The sequence below is a fragment of the Ctenopharyngodon idella genome, chromosome 1 (assembly GCF_019924925.1).
Source record: "Ctenopharyngodon idella isolate HZGC_01 chromosome 1, HZGC01, whole genome shotgun sequence".
Taxonomy (NCBI): Eukaryota; Metazoa; Chordata; class Actinopteri; order Cypriniformes; family Xenocyprididae; genus Ctenopharyngodon; species Ctenopharyngodon idella.
This window is the reverse complement of record NC_067220.1, coordinates 22,247,481-22,266,136: the sequence shown is the minus strand read 5'-3', so window position 1 is coordinate 22,266,136 and position 18,656 is coordinate 22,247,481. Positions and strand designations below refer to the sequence as shown.

The 18,656-nt window shown below is 34.8% G+C and overlaps 2 protein-coding genes across 2 annotated transcripts in view; both read right to left on the bottom strand.

Moving 5' to 3' along the window:
* Nucleotides 1–4,701, bottom strand: part of gucy1b1 (guanylate cyclase 1 soluble subunit beta 1) — a 41,995-nt gene extending 37,294 nt beyond the window's left edge. Inside the window, exons 1-5 of the mRNA XM_051893643.1 lie at nt 4,504–4,701; nt 4,038–4,111; nt 3,012–3,112; nt 2,594–2,712; nt 1,671–1,868 (exon numbers count right to left, since the gene is read on the bottom strand). Of these exons, the coding sequence (XP_051749603.1) occupies nt 1,671–1,868; nt 2,594–2,712; nt 3,012–3,112; nt 4,038–4,111; nt 4,504–4,506 (495 nt within the window). The 5' untranslated portion in view covers nt 4,507–4,701. The remainder of the gene's footprint in view (nt 1–1,670; nt 1,869–2,593; nt 2,713–3,011; nt 3,113–4,037; nt 4,112–4,503) is intronic.
* A 791-nt stretch (nt 4,702–5,492) lies between these two features.
* gucy1a1 (guanylate cyclase 1 soluble subunit alpha 1) lies at nt 5,493–14,268 on the bottom strand. The gene is made up of 8 exons (XM_051893630.1): nt 13,801–14,268; nt 13,528–13,586; nt 13,030–13,118; nt 12,225–12,940; nt 10,015–10,500; nt 8,865–9,008; nt 8,033–8,187; nt 5,493–7,585 (listed from the first exon to the last, which is right to left on the bottom strand). The coding sequence occupies exons 1-8, from the start codon at nt 14,032–14,034 to the stop codon at nt 7,414–7,416; spliced, it is 2,055 nt and encodes a 684-aa protein (XP_051749590.1). The 5' UTR covers nt 14,035–14,268; the 3' UTR covers nt 5,493–7,413.
* Between the last annotated feature and the right edge of the window lie 4,388 nt (nt 14,269–18,656).

The window sequence follows — 18,656 nt, the reverse complement described above, 5'->3', positions numbered from 1 at the left end:
ATTCCACAACCATCTGGGCTTGGTTTAAATAAAAGCTGTTTTTGGACTAACAAAGAAGCTTTCAGTTCTGAAACTTACAGTATATTCTTGCAAGTATGATGACCTGTTATATGTCAAAAGCTCAAGGAAAATTTGATTTCTCAATTCATGACCCCTTTAAAAATGCAGGGAAAGTGCCAGAGACTAAGCGGGAATTAATTATCAATTGAACGCTAGAACCAATAGTATCAAAACAATCTTTAATAACGTCAGAATGAACAACAATGTTGGGCTAAGTTGTAGATTTCATCTGCATCACTAAGTTCCTCAGATCTGAGAAAAACACAGCCTGAAAACTGTTCAAAGTAGCTGTATTAACGGAACAGTCAAGCAGAGTATTAGTGTAAGAAGGAATGAGGGAGGATCGAATGCCATCAATATTTTCAATAAAAAACCTCAAAAATCTCTCACAAAAATAAAGAGATGGTTCTACTTCATTAGAGATGTGAGGATTAATTATTGAATTTATAGTGCTGAACTAAATTTTAAGGGTATGAGAATATTTACTAATAATATCAATATTTAGCTCTTGCTTTTTTAGCTGCTTTCTGAAAATTCACCAGGCAGTTTCTAAAGACTTCAAATGAAACAGCAAGATGATCTTTTTTCCATATCCTCTCTGCTTTACGAATAATCTGTCTAAGTGAATGAGTGGAGTCATCCAACCATGGATGTGATTTAAATTTTGGGCATTTGTATTTAAGAGGTGCTATAGAGTCCAAGATATCTGAACAAGAAGAATTAAAGAGAGAATAAATATATGTATAGAATTAAATTATTTTTATAGAATTATAGAATTAAAGAATGTATAGAATTAAAGTGAATAAATACATGAGAATTTCATTATATATATATATATATATATATATATATATATATATATATATATATATATAATCTTATAAATTAAGATTTTTAAGAATATTTTTTTATATTTTTGAAAGTCTCTTATGCTCACCAAGTATGAATTTATCTGAAAAAAAAAAAAAATATATATATATATATATATATATTAAAAATAAAAATATATAAAAACAGTAATATTTTGAAATATCATTACTATTTAAATATAGTAATAATATTTTTATTTTTCTATTTTATTATGGTTAAAAATGTAATTTACTTCTGTGATGGCAAAGCTAAATTTCCAGAAGCCATTATCCCAGTTTTCAAAGTCAAATGTTTTCTTTTAGAAATCATTCTAATATGCTGTTTTGATGCTCGAGAAACATTTTTTTTAATTATCAATTTATTATCAATGATTCTTTAATGAATAGAAATTCTTTAATGTCAATTTTGACCAATTTATCAATCCGTACTGAATAAAAGTAATTCTTTCTTTAAAAAAATGTGTAACTGACCCTAAATTTTTGAACGGTAGTCTGTCTGTCTGTCTGTCTATCTATCTTTCTATCTATCTATATATCTATCTATCTATCTATCTATCTCTATTAATTAATATTAATGAATAATCAGACCTGTCTTTTGATTAGGGTAAGAACTGACCATAGGATCTCTTCTACCATTCATCTTTGCAACCAATCTGAATCTTCCAGGCTAAAGACAATTAAAGGAACAAAACAAAATCTACATGGGAGGATAATCAATCCACAGGCACAGAACAAGCAGACCTTCATCTCAATCTCAGTTCCATGAATCTGCTGTGCAACCGTCTTGATGATCCCTATGACGATGTCCTGAAGACCCTCTCTCTCAGAGTAATAGTGTAGAATAAGGTTGTTTCCTTTCTCTGCATCCGTGCAGCGGAAAGAGGGCGCACGCATGCCGGGGTAGATGGTGCCCAGATGGTCATGCAATGCGTCCAGATTCTGAAGGAGAGAACAAGATGATCTTAATGTGGTGATGCAAAGAGCAGATTTTTGCTTAGCTGGAATAAGTAAATGCAAGGAAAGGGTGTAAAAACAGGGTAGCTTGTTGTACTTTGTTTAGGCTGGCAGAATCACACTCAAACAAAAATTTACAACTAATGAGAAATTCACACTATATGATAAACTGCAGTAATGAGTTTCAATGAATGTTTATTTATTTATTTTTTTTTTTTTTTTTTAAAACTAAGCTGTTGATAAATTATTTTCTGTTTTTTAAGTAACTCACTAACATCATTAGCTGAGGAAATGCCAAACTTTTCTCTCATTTTTAATTTAGGTGTTTACTATGGACACAGCCTTTATTTTTTACAAAATAAACCAAATCAATTACATTCTTTGAAAAACACGATCTGTAATTTATATTATTACTTCACAAATTGGTCACCAAAAAGGTAGTGAAATGACATTAAGGATTATTTTAAATATATATCTGATGATATTATTGTCAATTCTTTTCGACTCAAAACGTTTCCATTGTTCCATTTCCATTGTTCAATCTAACAAAATTGACCCAGTCTGTTATTATTTTTAACTATTCTAAAAATCACCCTCGCAAAAAGTACAGTACATGCAATGCGTGAAATAGAGAACAGACAGTGTTGCTTGCGTCACTTTCTCGACATTGCTGCTGCTGATTTTAGGTGATAAAAACAGTAGCCTCTTACTTGTAAGAATTCACGGACATTAGAGCCCAACACTCGGAGAATGGTGTCATAGCCAGATTCCTGACAGAACTCAAAGAACATTTTCCCAAACATTTGCAAGATGCCTCCAGCATCAATTTCTATTGGAGAAGAAATCATATTTAAATCACCAAGGAAAAGAAAAATGGTCATCAAAAACATCAAAAAAGATTTAGCTACATTTTATTGTATAACACCAGTTAATCATGATGTTGTTCTGTCACATTAACCTGTGATCTAACAGAACCTTTATAATGAACCATTTCTGTTTTAATAACACTTAACAATTTTTTAAATAATAGTTAATTAAAGTTTTATCAAATTATTACCTCTATCCTTCCAAAACAACAACAATAAAAATAAATAAATAAATAAATAAATAAATAAATAAAACCCTTACTCAGTACTTTGCTTGCAGCAGCCACAAGGTCATATGTTTTGGCATCTTCATAGATAATTCTGACCAGAAACTGTCCTTCTACATCAACCTGAGCCTCTCTCCTGGAAAAAAATTATAATATAAAAGATTTAGAACATCAAGCAATTACTATTTCATTATCAAATTAACAAAAAAAAAACACTAAAAATGTTTATTTAGAATGCCTAGAATATCGAAATTTAGAATTTTTAAGGTCAAAAATGTGATTTGCTTGACTATATTACTAAACTGAGCTGAAAAAAAAAAAAAAAATCAGCATTGACCAAGAACGACCAAAGAGAAGTTCAGCCAAAATCAACAAGGGAAAGCACTTGTAAAACTCAACCTAAAAATAGAACTAGAAACATTATTAATCACGCCTGGTATAGTGCACTGAGAGATGCTGCTAACCTTGTGATAATACTGAACCTCGATGAAAAATGCTGCAATAACTGAGTCCAACTACTTGAATGTTGCCAGAACATTGAGTGAGACTCAAGCTTACGACTTGAGCCTAAACAGGCTGTAAAACATATGTTTACATTAAGCACAGCTGTGACTTGAAAAGACTGCTCTTAAAAGTCATGTCAAAGAGATGGAGGAAGTTAAAATAAAGCTGAACTGTTTGTGCAAGAGGAAAAAGTTGTACGCATGTGACCTCTCCCCACAACATGTTATGCGTGTTTTCTCATGCTCTGAATTAATGAAAAAGTGCATCTAGTAGTAAAGGCTGGGCTATCACAACATCCTGAGCTATTGATATCATGAATTTTATTTGGAATTTCAGGAGCTTTAGATTTTAAATCAGATTTTTCCAAGTGTTATTGTCAATCACACATTGATGCTCATACACACACCACTCACAACTATATCTGAGAAAATGTATTATAGTAAGTACACACAAATTTTATAATATTCAGTGACTAGACTATTCAGTGGACCAAAAGAAAAAAAAGAAAAGAAAGAAAGATTGTCCATGATGTAATATAGAAGTCCATTTGAACTCACTTGATGTCCTCCCACACATCTGGACCATAATTTCTCAGCACCAGAAGTTCCAGTGCATGGTTCACAAACCCGTACTGCCAAAAAAAGAGAGAAATATACAATTGTGAAATTCAATCATAAAATGTCTTTATATGTGACTATATATAAATTAATTGCAGAAAAATGCATTATTTGCTTTCTTATTGTTTACATATTCAGCCATCTATACAAATATGCTGTAGTGCTTTTTGTGCGTAAATTAAAACATGAGCTGTGCTTCCTTGCATAGGTTATATTTTACCACATAATGAGGCAATACAGTAATTATTCACCAATAGTACAGAATTACATATTTGAGTAATGCCTTATTTCCATCGCTTTTACACAGTCGATGATACCGTAAGCAACAGAGCAAATATTTACATGAATAGTGACTAGAAAATAAATATAAGACATGTACAACCGCATTCATATTATTGCTACATACCATGTTTCGATTAATTCGCCAATCCTTTTTCTGATAGATTAAACCACTAAACACCAGAACTGACAAACCGTACAGCTGTTACGATTGAAACCACCATTCCTGAAACGAGCTCATTGTTATTGACAGAGAATGTAGCCAACGGGAGCGCGGGGATGCGGGGACTACACACAGCTGGTTCTCGCTATTTGCATTTCGCTAGATCCCGGATTCAGGAATTATACTACGTTGTAGGATTGTCTTATGAATATTGATTACGCAACATGACGTTTGTCCAGAAGACCTACCTGATTGGCTGCGAGGTAGACGTTAGTAGGTGGGCGCTAATCAACTGGCGAATTAACGATTCCTACTATGGTTGATGTCCTGGCATATAAATATTAATTAGGTTACGTCTTGTACGCTCTGGGAAGGTTACCAAGCAACGCCAGCATGACCTTATTAATATTCATCGACCAAGTGCAAGTGCAATTCTCTCAGGAGATATTATCATTGGAGTTAATACAAGTTAAGATCGTAAGATTGCAATTAATCTAAATAATGAAAAATGTTATCGAATTAAGGAAAAGGTTTTTTTCTTTTTTTTCTGTGTGTGTTGTTTTGTTTTTTAGTATTTCATAAAGACGTTGGAATTTTCACAGTCTGGCTGATAGTCATCATATAAAATAGCAAGATATACTATTTCTCCAATTTATCAATCTCGTATTAAAATTTAAAATGCTAGCAAATGCAAATCATTTGAACCTGAATGTGTCATTTTTGGGTTTTATAGACCTGTTCTGAAACATTTAATGAAGCTAACCTTGGTGGATTCCTGTTTATAAAATGTTGCAATTATATTTCTTATAAATGTTGTTATATTTAAACAATTTTATTGGTTATAATATGTATAGTGATGAATGTAGAAGAGCAAAACGAGGCTTTTATGTGGTCTATCTTTCACTCGTTTCATGGAAAGTGCAGGTCGCATTGAAACAACAACAAACCAAACCTTGAGTAAAGCATGTTTATTACAGATCTATTACAATACAAAAAATGTCACTATGTTTAGTTTAAAGGCACAATATGTAAGATTTTTGGATTAAAATATCCAAAAAACACTAGAACAATGTAATGTATGTATGTATGTATATATATATATATATATATATATATATATATATATAATTATTATTATTTTTGACTTGTGTACTTTTGTTATCCCAAATGTTTCCAAGAATGTTTAAATCCAGAGAAATAAGCAATTTTAATCAGGACATGGGCCGTGTCCGTGCATCGCCTATCATTGATATCATACCAGCGTTACCCTCAGCTTCCAGTTTATTTTGTAGAAACCATGGAAACACCAAAGACGCTTTAATATATTATGTGTTTTATTAGACAGGTGAGCAACTGTTTGGATGGATACATTCATCGACAGAAAACTAATCATGTTATATAGCTCAACACAGTAAGTCTTATTTAAATCTCGTTTTCTTGTTTTACAGCGAGTACCATGTTTTACCATGCCTAATATCGATCTAGCTTACTGCATTGTGCATTAAGTGTCTCATAGCCGCAGAGCAAACACAGAGTAGCACTATAACAACTTTCAGTACACAAATGTATCTATGATAAAACAGTGCTGCTTTTTTTTTATGTCTTGTGTTACTCTCAAGACGTGTGTCACGCCAAAGTCCCTTTAAGACAAGTCATTTCACTCGGCGGCCATCTTTGAAACGCCTCTCGGGCATCCTGGGCATCATGCAGCTCCTATCTCTTTGAATGGGGAAACATCAAATTCTCCAAAGCTGTTTGCCAAGCTTTCGATTAAATTTCATATTTGAAATCACCAATGAAATCTGACAGCAACTGTCTCATAAATTTTTTTTCCAAATGCTCAAATCATGACAAAAAAACAGTATTTAGGCTGGATCAAGCTAATGCGCATGCGCAGACCTAAATGCGCGTCTCTTGTGCCTCATTTCGGAGGTGCGCGTCTGACTGTTTCTATAGAAACCGGTGCTTCTAACGGCCGCTGGAGTGACGCGATGACTTTACAGGTCGGCAATTGGCTCTTATTTTGAAGGCGGGACTTAATACCGCCATATTGAGCGTTACACTTTCTCCCATTCAAAACAATACGAGTGATATGTCTTGTGTTATTCTATAGTCTTTGGTCACGCTCATCTCTCAATAGCAATCGCTCTAGCAGCCTTGTTTCTGCTCGCACAGCACTCGGCCCTACTCTGCTTCATACTATAGTAATGTTAATAATATATTCTATGAACATGATTTCTGCCCGAGTCCTGTCCCGATTCTTTTTCACGGACTGTAGACGTGAAGACAACACCTGCCATTATTCTGCGAAATCAAGGCGTCATCAAGCTACGCCTTTGTTTTGAATAAACAACCTCTAGCGGTGAAAATTTACATATTGTGCCTTTAAGGATGATAGTGGTTGGGCTCTGCTGAGGTGATGCTTCACTGTGTGCTTTTTTTCCTCTTTACTGTGTACTACAATGACATGTGCTCTGTTCAGATTATTGAACTGATCCTTGTAGACAATAAATGATTCACTCTCTTGACTCTATAGCGCTTAAAGAAACAGTCAATCGTTAGATATATAAATGTGGATGACATTCTCTGCTTTTTAGATTTTTGGTATACAGTTAGGAAGTCAAAATAAACAAATTACTTTATTAAAACAAAAAATGTTCAGGCGATCAAAATCACAGGACTCATACTTAATGCCACTGTGAAGAAAAACAGTGCTCAGTGAAACCCTTCTAATGAGTGTTATTTGATAGCTTTTTGGCAACATTCAACAGTTGGATGATAAACTACCTCTGGCTCAACTAAAAAGATACAGAGACTGACAGGCAGTATTAACCCACTGTTTCCAGCATTCGTTGTCTGAGAGATTTTGTGTTTTCATCCACTGGGCTGAGTTTCCTCTGTAGCACAGCCTCTGGAAGCAGCACTTGTCTTTTGATCACGAGCCTGGAGGAAGTAACAAACTCCAGGGATGTCACTGGGGAAGTTGGGCGGAAGATCCTCTCTTCTCCGGGGGATGAGAGTGAACTCTGGACAATCTTTTAACAATCTGAAATAAGAGAGAAGTAACAAATTGTCCTAAAGCCCACTTGTAAACACAGTAAAAAGTGTTAAATGAGCTGTAACAGAGTGGAATATGACGAAAATACTTATACATGTTTTGGCTCAGCCAGAAATGATTTAATAAGGACGATCTTTTGTGTTATTCTTTCTTAAACATTAAAAAAACACAGATCCATCTTGTGGAATGTTCCTGTTCTTCGTTTATGTAAAAATAATATTGTTGCTGACACTTCATTGTACAAGTTGTTGAGCACATTTATGTGTAAAAATTATTTAACTCCCACTTAAAGGTTAAAAATGTATGTATATGCCAAAACTACAATAGAATTAGAAACATGCTGATTCAAATAATAAAAAAAAAATTAGTCAAACAGACTTGCCAATAAGTTATGTATACAGAATAAATAAGCAGAGCTGTTGTTTCTGTTTATACCTGTATGTGGTGGGACTGACGTTAATCTTTCTTGGCAGGCTGCAGGACTCAAACTTGTTGGCTAATGTGACGTTATTGCCAAAAAGGCAATAGCGGGGCATTTTAACCCCGACCACACCTGCCAAAACCGAGCCAGAGTGGATCCCGATACGCATCTGAGAATAAAACAAAGCAAACACTGTTAAAAAAAAAAAAAAAGGTTTTGCTTCACATCTTTCTTCTCAAATTTTCCTTTTTTTAAATTCTTTATTTCAAACAATGTGTAATATTACTATTTCTGAGCCAATTTTAATCTCCTGATGTCTACTGTTTGCCAATTCATTTCATGTTAAAACGATGATAATACAGAAGATCCAACCCAATCTTTAAACCAAACATATATTACTTTTCTCCAAGATCATTTGTTAAGATAAAATTATCATATTTTTGCATCTCAAGCAGCAGTATTCATATTCTAATTCCAATTCTGATAAGTTATTCTGGGTGACAATTGCACATTATATAAATAATTTGAACAATACCTATTTTTAAGCCTAAAATAGGATACATTAGATGTGACCTTTAAAAAATTATTTTCCCTTGTAGTGGGAGTGTATTTGCACAAAAACGTACAAGCATTCTGTGAGTCACATATTAAATTGAGAATTTCTAACTTAACAATGTTGAAACAGTTGCATTTTTTGTTTCATAACGGTGTAGTAAAGGTTTGTATGACAAGAGAAATTTAAATAAATGAATAAAAGACAAAAATAAGCATATGGTACATTTGACTCATTTCATATTCATGCTATAACTGCACTCATAATTTGGAAAAACCTGATGAAACACTAACCTTGATTATCTCCCCCATGGGAGTCGTGACCTCATCCGACAATTCCATCATCTTCAGAGCCATGAGAGCAATCTGGACAGCATGGGTCGGACTCTCTTTGTGTAATCCTCCAGCTACACAGTACGCATCGCCGATGGTTTCCACCTTGAATGCACAAATGAGGACATATGAAAGGTTATGAGAGCAGAGTGCTAAATATTTCATAACACACCTCTGGGTATATTCAAGGTTCATGGCTGCCGTAATATTCCGAATTGCCTCTCTTGTGACATCCATGTGTTAGCTAAAACCAATTAACAGAACCGTTATGCGTTTAGATAACAATTTAATTATGATTAATACATAATTATTATATTATATTATATTATTGTATTTTATGATATAATTAAAAAAATTTAAAAGCTCACCAGTGCATTCCCATCCATGCAGATTAGGTTAACTGACTATTTGATGTAATTCTGACTACAAAAACGAGAACGCAGAAGATCCAGTGTTGAAGGTAAGCTATTTTGAAACCAGTTATAACAAACTAACTTTACGTTAACAAAACGGTACAATTTTGACATCTTGAGAGACAGTAATTCCCTGTTATTGCACATTCAGTATGGAGATGTTTGAGACACACATCATGAACCAGCTGAGATATGTTGGGAGAAGACAAGAGTGGAATCTATTTTAGGATATAGCTGTCTGTAAGAATGTAAGCAAAGCCAGACACTAAGCTAAACTTTACCTCCACTGTCTTTTACAAGAAATTCATCTCTGCTGCACGTTTCTGCTACAATTCTGCTACAGATCACATTAGCCAACCTCCCAGCAGTTTATGAGCCTGCATGTCAGAAATTATTAAATTAATTATTGTTTGGTTAAAAGATTTCGAGTGAATGATTGTCTCAAAATCCCAAGGGCCCCTAGATAAAGTCAGTGGAACATATCTTGCAATATGCAAAAAAGAAAAAGAAAAAAAAGACCCCTTTTTTGTTAGTTTGAAGCTAAAAGACCAAAAAAGGTTTCAATACACTATGCCAAAAACAGCTGAACCAGAAGACTATTAATCCACGAAGAATTCAACACTAATCAATAGTAAGTGGCAGTGAAATGTTCTACATATTTTTATTTGTTTGGACCTGACAGGTATAATATCACTTACCTTATACACATCCAGCTCACCGCAGTGGTGATCAAACCTAGTGTAGAGCTCACTGAGCATGTTTACCACCTGCATGGGCGTACATCGTGAACAGGTTGCAGTGAAGCCCACAATATCTGAGAACAGCACGGTGACATTATCAAACTTTTTCGCCTGCACTGGAAGTCCCTGCCACAAGCGCTGGGCGACGTTCCCTGGGAATATTGTGAAGAGCAGCTCTACCGTTCGCCTCTTTTCTTCTTCCAGAGCCTGGTGTGCCTGTTCCAGGGCAGCTTTGGCTTTGCCCAGGCGTTTTTTTAGTCCATCTTGGGCCTTGGTCTGCTCCCCAACCAGAACAACATCTCGTAGTGCATTGTGGATGGGAATGTCAGAGAGGTAGAGGCCCCGGCCTGTCAACTCCTCCAGCTTATCCACACACGGGGAGCCGAGGAAGAGGAGAGCGCTCATTTCTGACATGAAGATCATCTGCCCCTTCAGGTCCATATGCTACAATGAGAGGGTTGGGAGGATGGGAATTAATTCAGAGTTTTGGACTAGTTTGCTATAAATGTGACCAATGTATGTATATTAATAATATATGTATTATGTTAATATATTTTATAATATATAATTTAATTGAACTATTTGTGAATTTGTATGAATTCTGTATAACGTCATTTCATACAATCTGCTTAAACCCTACAGAGGGTTAGGTTTATGTTAGTTTTGTTTAGGGAAATTATTTCTTTGCAGACTGATTTCCATGTATCTTATTTCAACAAAATCCTATAGTGTACACTGGGTATATTTAATTTTTATATTGTACACCCAAAAGATCTGACCTACAGCAGTGTCCAAAAATGATGTCCAGAGGAGATATTTGTTTTTTATGACCCATATCAAAATATGAGGAAAATATTTTTTTTTTTTTTTTTTTTTTTTTTTTTTTTATATTTTAGATATGAAGAAAAACAAAACACTAAACTAAGATATTTATCTGACAAAATTATTTGGCAAAAAGGGCAAACTACAGCTACAGGTTTTATTTTACTATGCCAAAAAAAATGCATAGAAATACAAAAAGCTCTCAGGAAAAAAGCATACACTGAGTATAACATAATGAGTTATAATATTTTGTTGGTTATCTCTTATTTTTGCATGTGTTCATAATTTCTTTGCATGACAGCCTGGCCAAAAATTATGTCCGCACAATTTGACATGTTTCATTGTGTTATCACAAATAAAACAACTGACTCATGAAGCTTACAAAATGTTTAATAATATTTAAATAAAGGGTGAAGATGTAAATTTTCCAAGGCCGGACATCACTTTTGGCCACTACTGTATATGAATTTTGAGTTTTTGAAAAGACCCAAAGCACATTAATAACTGATGTTTAGTCTGTGTAAATAAAATTAATGTGCCATTCAGTGGGTGATATATATATCTCTTCCTCTCTTTTTCCACAAGATTATCGAGGGGTAAAGCTGAAATGAATTCTACTTGATATAGATAAATGTAACTAATAAAGGAAAGCACATAATATGAATCATATGGATGCAAAAATTCCTTATAATGTCTCTGTACCATCAATCTATATTTTGTGTACTGTTTGTTTCTTAAATTAATCTAGATAAGAGGTTGCTGGGCAATTACTTTCATGTGATCAGGTAGATCTCATTAATTGTGGCTTTGAGGGGCCTTCCACGTCTTGACATTTGGCGCCATGTTCATTTCATCGTGGTACAGGACTTTATTGCATTGCCCTTATTATACTGATCATCTGCAACCCAAGAAACTGAGATTTACCTATAAAAATTTCCCCTCAACCACCTCATAAAAACTCATTTCAGATCAGCACAAAGATAAACCTATTAGTAAAAATCCTACTAATTACTTTGCGCTGATTAGTTGAACCATGTTGTGCTTTTTAATTGTCTAATCAACATGAAACCCAAGGCAATCTTTGATTCCTCTTGCTCTTTGATGTTGGTGTGATAAAATGACATATAGACCTTCAGAAGTTCACATTGTGAATGCAAACTAGCAAACATAGATGTTTTTTTCCACACTCTGTGCAGCTTAGATAAGCAATAAGCTTGATGTTTTAGAAATTCCCAGGTAAGCAATTTCACATGTAACTGGTGGCCCATTGTTAGCATCAGCATTTTGATATATAGAATGCAAGGCCACCATTATGGCAGAGGGAGAAATTGGAAAACAAAAAATACCTTTCCAGGGCTGTCAGCAGAGCTCGCTCCATGATGTTTCACCCGTAGCACGAACTGGGTGTTAAGCATGGTCAAAATATCCTGGAAGCTGGCTCGTATTTCGGGTGACACAATGACAAAGTGCTCATTGAAAACAGGTCTCCTTTGACCATCTCTGCATCGCCCGAGCCTCCTCCTCAAACCATCTCCAATCTGCATCAGGCCCATTTCCTGATCCAGGAGAATATGGAATGGAAACGTAGAGTAGAGCAGCGAGAGGGGAATGTCTCCAGACGAGTGTGTCCTCATGGGGCTTGGTGTGAGGCTCCTGCCATCTCTCACTACCACCGAATATAGCAGATGGGGCTGATGATTGGCTTGTAGAGCACCACTGTCTTTACCCCCAACATCCATTCTGACTTCTACCCGTGTGCAGTAGAGCAAACACGCCGCCGCCTGGATGATACCCGGGAAGAAGAGCTCGGTGGTGGGGAGGGGATTGAAGTAATAGACGGTCAGGAGTCCTGGATCTTTGTCCAAGCAGAGGATGGAGGCTTGGCGGATGTAACGCTGTACCTCAGGGGTGGGTGGTGTACTTTGCTTTAAGAGAACATTGAAGCTGTTGAGAAAATCATGGAGAGCTCCCCCCACCACTCTAAGAATATGACCATCCTCCTCATAACAGTCCCGAAACACCTCCAGACCCAGAGAAATCTTAAGCGCATCCATGGGGATACCTTGGATACAATGTGAAAATACAATTAATTAAAAATAGAATGAATACTTTAATGAATATATATAAAACATTTTTAATGCCTCTTCTTACCTGTTTTAAGGGAGTAGTTTCTCATGACATCGGATAATTGTTCAGCATTGTCCAGTGTCTGAGATACATCAGAACTGCATGCTACAGGGCTTTCGACACATATTAAAACATATAGTCAATAAATTAATATGTAGAATAGAACAAGAAGAACAACATTAGAACACTTTTGAACTTTAGGATAATCTAGGAAAATATAATATAATGCAGTATAATATAATGTAATAATTTGCATAATTCACAATTCACATTGACCATATAATTTGAAATATTGTATGTGATATAAATATAAAACAATGTGGAAAAACACAAATAAAATACAATTATTACATATTGTCATAAGAATGAAAACAATATTCAAACGATCTCTACAGCAGTAAATGGTCGACAAATATTCAAAATTAAAAATAGTATGATAAAAGGAAAATATAACAATTCATGGTCAACATTAACAGATGTAAGGCAACATATTATAATGAAGAAGAAAAAAAAACATCTTACCAGGTCATGTCTATCTGCTGTTTCATAACTCTGAACAATGCATTTCGTAATTTCTCGAACTAAAAGAAAAAAGAACATTTTATATAGCATAGCATATCGTGTCTGTATTTGATATTTTAATTAGCAATCGTTTGTCTGCCTTGCACATTTCCCTTAATTACAATATTTCATTTGCGCGCTTGCAAGCACAACGCAGAAATCAAAGAGATTTTCCAATGCAATGTATAAGAATCTGCTGCAAAATATCATCAGGTGAATTAAATATGAATTTACCTCTGGGCACACCAGCTTTCGGATGCTCTCGCCCAGTGAATGCAGATTAACTTTGCTCCGGCTTATTTTGCGTCTGGGCAGAATGTTTGCGATATTGCCCTGCACCTCTCTGGATACTGGCACAACATTCACCGCATTGCTTTCCTCAAAGTCCGCGGGTTCCTCATTTCCCACGACCATAGAGAAGGGACATTCGCCCGCAATCTTCAGATCTTTCAGTTTAGCGCAAAACATTCTTTGCGTAATAGTCCTCACCAAACATGCAGCAAAAATATCTACATTGTGAATATCCGACTGAGACCATTCATACCCATCCGAATCCAGGATAGAAGCATCCTAATAGGTGATGGAAAAATCTCAGCCCAGCAAGGAAATATAATTTGCCTGCACGCACACGTCTTATCCAGGACTAAGCTATTTCAAACTTATCAGCAGCTATTCCGCCTGCATACAATATTCATAGTAAATTAAAGGGGCAAATGATAAGACAAGGATCATTAAGTATGGCCAATCACAAGCACTAGTGGAACATCCAGCTAGCCAATGGATGCACCAGCAGGCAGAGCTCCTTAAAGATGTATTATGCTCGTCTGGAGACGCGTGATGTTCTCCTGGAGATGCTGTATACCATGCGCATCATCCAATAAACTGGCTGATGATTTTAGAGGAATGCCGTTCTGCACCGAGTGTTTGCTTAATCCTCAGTTTACTATATGCTTTCGGCGACGTCTAGCAATTATTTAAATGTCACATAGTCTAACCCTAACCGTTGGATTCTTATGCAACATCACGTTTTATTTATTTCGGAATCCAACTAAAACGTTTCCAAATAGAAACGCTCTCAACATCTTTCACTTGGACCTGTCATGTATCATCTCAACAACAAACAATTTGGACACATGCTGCGCTTTGGGCCACCCAGATGTCTGCTGCCCAGTTTCTCGCCAACATAAATTGCCATGTTACTCATTACAGTTGCAAATAGATGTTATATAAGTGTCTCAAGGCATCGCATTCTTTCATGGGTCCCTTTCCCTAACAGACAGCCAGGACTTGTCAGGCTAATGAGGAGCATCAAGTTCACCAGATCATGCTATGATTCCAGTTGAATGAGCCTAATTATTTGGAAAAAAGAACTAACAAATGTCTTTAACCACTAAACAACTCATTTATTTTTTATTCTATTTTATTCTAAAATAAAAGGAAATATTTCACACTATTGTGTACCTTTATTCTTATTTGGTGACAAAGATGAATACTTTTGATGTAGCCGTGGTCTTGAAGATTGCATTAGGGTCCTGCAGAGTCAGACACTGAGAGAGGTGAGTCCATAGTGCAAAACAGATCGATAGCATGTACACAGATCAATGAAAACTCAGTATTCAATTATTTTTTTCCTCTCTGGATTTTGATAAAACACAATGATCACTGACATGTTCTTGAAATAATGTATTTTTGGACTGCGAGAACACCCTAATATTATGGTTGCCTTGCATGGCTGATTAAGGTCAAGTTAAAATGTCTCAAATACTTTTATTTAATTTAAATTTAGTTGTTTGTGCAAAGGGAAAATGAATATATAAAAATGATATCTCTTTAATATCTCATTGCTTCTAGACAGCCATGCAATTACAGTTTTTTTTAACTACTCACAAAAAAATCCTTACTTGTCACACAATTTCTGAAACCTGACACTCAAACACCAGAACCACACACCAAATCTGCAAAACGATACACTAATTCTCAGTTTTCAATTTCATAAAGCACTTTTTGCAAAACACAAAACACAATTCTCTGGGTAACACACAAATATCTAACAGGAAGTATCTTGATTTCCTTTTTCAAACACAAACATTGTTTCTGTCCAACTACACATGGTTGATGTGTTTCTTTTCTTTCGTACTGTGTAATACTGTATTCATAACCACAAATGCTTACAGTAAAAAAATAAATGTTTGGTTTAAATCTTGCTTTCGTGTTTACCGTGAATTTTTCAACATCTCTCTGCCAATTACTTTCAATCTTGTACAGAAATGCTCATGAAAGAAGAGCTTTAGGTTTTGAATAACTGTGTGTGCATATGATATATCCAAAAATAGAATATTATGGCAAAGGAGTTTGCAACGTAAAACAAATGTTTGCTTTTGAGATGTGTTTGTGATACTTTGAATGCAGTGCTTCATTTTGCAAGAGATGTGAGGCATTTTGCATTTTGTGTTCTTGGATTTTTGTGTAAAGTTTTTTAAAAAAAGAGGCAAAGTTTTGAAAATGTGTGTAAGCCGTTGAGAAAAACTGTAAATGGGAAGACAATGCTACTTGTGCTAAATTTATGCATTTTTTTTCTCCTGAGACAAAAAAACATAATCTCAGATATGTTTTTATAATCTCATATCTCAAAGAAATCTACAAGTTCGAGATTTTTTAGTTAACATTTCTCATCAAATTATTCCAATATTCTTAGAAAATGCTGTTGTTTCTAATTTTATTTATTCAATGTAATTTTGAAAACATCTGAGCCAAAACTGATATTTAAATGTAAATATCAGCTCTTTTTTCCCCACAATTTTTTAAGCTAAGAATGTAGGCTTTCATTTGCATATGGATATAGAAATGGATAACAACGTATGTTATATACCATGAAAAATATTTAACAAATAATGATATCCATTTTCCCCTATTGTTCTTATGTGTAGCCACACTGAAGATAGTCCAAGATGGACTGAAACATTAGATTTTTTTTTTTTTTTTTTTTCTGTTTGTGCACTGTCACATTTTTGTTAGTGCACCTTGATATTCTGTTTCATTTACGTAAATCTTCAGTAAAAATTTTGCTCAAAGGACCTTGAACTTTGCATTTGTTTGGTGTGCGGATTCCCCTTTTCTACTTATCTGTAGCTGAACACATAATCAAATAAGCCAAACTACTTTTGTTTAATAAACAAACAGGCACTAGAATTTTGAATGAGGGGAGTTCCAGTTTCTGTGGAAATCTGTGGAGTTTTCAGTGAAGGTCTGTGGGCCACAGAATCTTTGTGGACATGTATGAACAATAACATTTTTCTCAAATTACCCAACTTTTTCTTTTACTCCAGCTAAATATTTGCTCTCAGTATTTAGGAATCAACTAAAAAAATATTGTATGGTGATATTATGCATTCTTTTCCCATTCAAACTGAATTTAGTATAGGGCATCTTCAAATTGAAATCTTCAAATTAAATCTTCAAATTCAAATTTTTTTCAACTGCTTACACACAACTTTGTTTCTTTTTTTCAAAACTTTACACTCAAATCCAAGAATTGTGCACACAAAATGCAAAATGCCTCACATCTCTTTCAAAATTAAGCACTGCACTCAAAATATCACAAACACATCTCAAAAGCAAACATTTGTCTTACGTTGCAAACACCTTTGCCATAATATTCGGTAACACTTTAGTTTATAGGGCCGTAGTTACACATTATTACATGTACTTACTATTAGTGGTTCAACGGATCACAAAACTCAAGGTTCGGATCATATCACGGTTATTAAGTCATGGATGGGATCATTTTTCGGATCAGCACAAAAAAAAAAAAAAAAATGGGGGGTGGGGGGTAACTTTGCATTTATTACTTAGCCCACTTTAACTACGCCGATAACACAGAAGAAACTACTAGCCTAACTAATACATTATTAAAGGCAAGTGAACAGACTGTAAAAAGAACAAATACTGTAGGCCTACACCAATTACAAGCATAGATAAATACAACATAAAGTTACAAATAAAGTATAAGGTCTAACTGTAGTATTAATTTTCGTGTACAGAAATGTAATAATAAAATGTAAAATGACACTGTTCACTGTATAAATTTAATATACATTAATCTTTGTTAAAACTGTGTTTTGTTATTTGATTTACATGACAGACAACAGCAGGTATTTATAGGTTGCTGTCACTTTAGAAGACCCCATGCAAGCACACATCCGATAGATAGGCTACACATCCGAATTCTCACCTCATTCAATTAAGACATAACCGAATGTGTTTACGAGAATACTTGCCAAGAGATGTATTTTGACTGACATAATGCATGTATGTGTCCACCCAAGTGCATTGAGGACGCGAAAGAGAAATCAGTTTGGAGTTTGTGAGCTATCTGAAACGCGCCTCTCTCTCTGTGTGCTCGCGAGCCTTGTATGTGCATCTGTGCGCACCGATAACAGCATGGCGTGCGATACCGAATTAAATCCTCTTTTGCCTCTTCTAGCGCTGGAATTTAATGTGTAAACTAGCAAGACAAAACACGTGCAAATGCCTTTCACTCTATTGCTGTCAAACTTGCAATTGATCCGCGAATCACCTGCGTGCCGAACCGTGGGGCTTGGTCTGTACGGATCACGGATCAACAACAATCCGTTTAACCACTACTTACTATAGTGATAACAATAAATTATGCATAATTACAAGTAACTAACCCTAAACCAAACCCTAACCCTAACTGTAACTCTATAGTAAGTACATGTAGTTAATTAATAGTAATCAGTACTTATTTGAGTAATTACAATGTAACTCTGGCACTGTAAAATAAAGTGTAACCTAATATTCTATTTTTGGATATATCATATACACACAGTTATTCAAAACCCAAATCTCTTCTTTCATGAGCTTCTATGTACATTTCTGTACAATATTGAAAGTAATTGGCAGAGAGATGTTGAAAAATTCACGATAAACACAAAAGCAAGATTGAAACCAAACTATTTATGTTTTTACTTTAAGCATTGGTGGTTGTGAATACAGTATTACAGTACGAAAGAAAAGAAATACATCAACCATATGTAGTTGGACAGAAACAATGTTTGTGTTTGAAAAAG

What these genes read in the sequence shown, in the direction of transcription:
- gucy1a1 (XM_051893630.1), bottom strand. Translation starts at nt 14,034, where the DNA reads ATGTTTTGCGCTAAACTGAAAGATCTGAAGATTGCGGGCGAATGTCCC. An exon ending in CAGCAGATAGACATGACCTG is followed by an intron (nt 13,119 to 13,527) that starts GTAAGATGTTTT and finishes ATGTGTCGAAAG; the next exon opens with CCCTGTAGCATGCAGTTCTG. An exon ending in CTGCTGACAGCCCTGGAAAG is followed by an intron (nt 10,501 to 12,224) that starts GTATTTTTTGTT and finishes CTCTCATTGTAG; the next exon opens with CATATGGACCTGAAGGGGCA.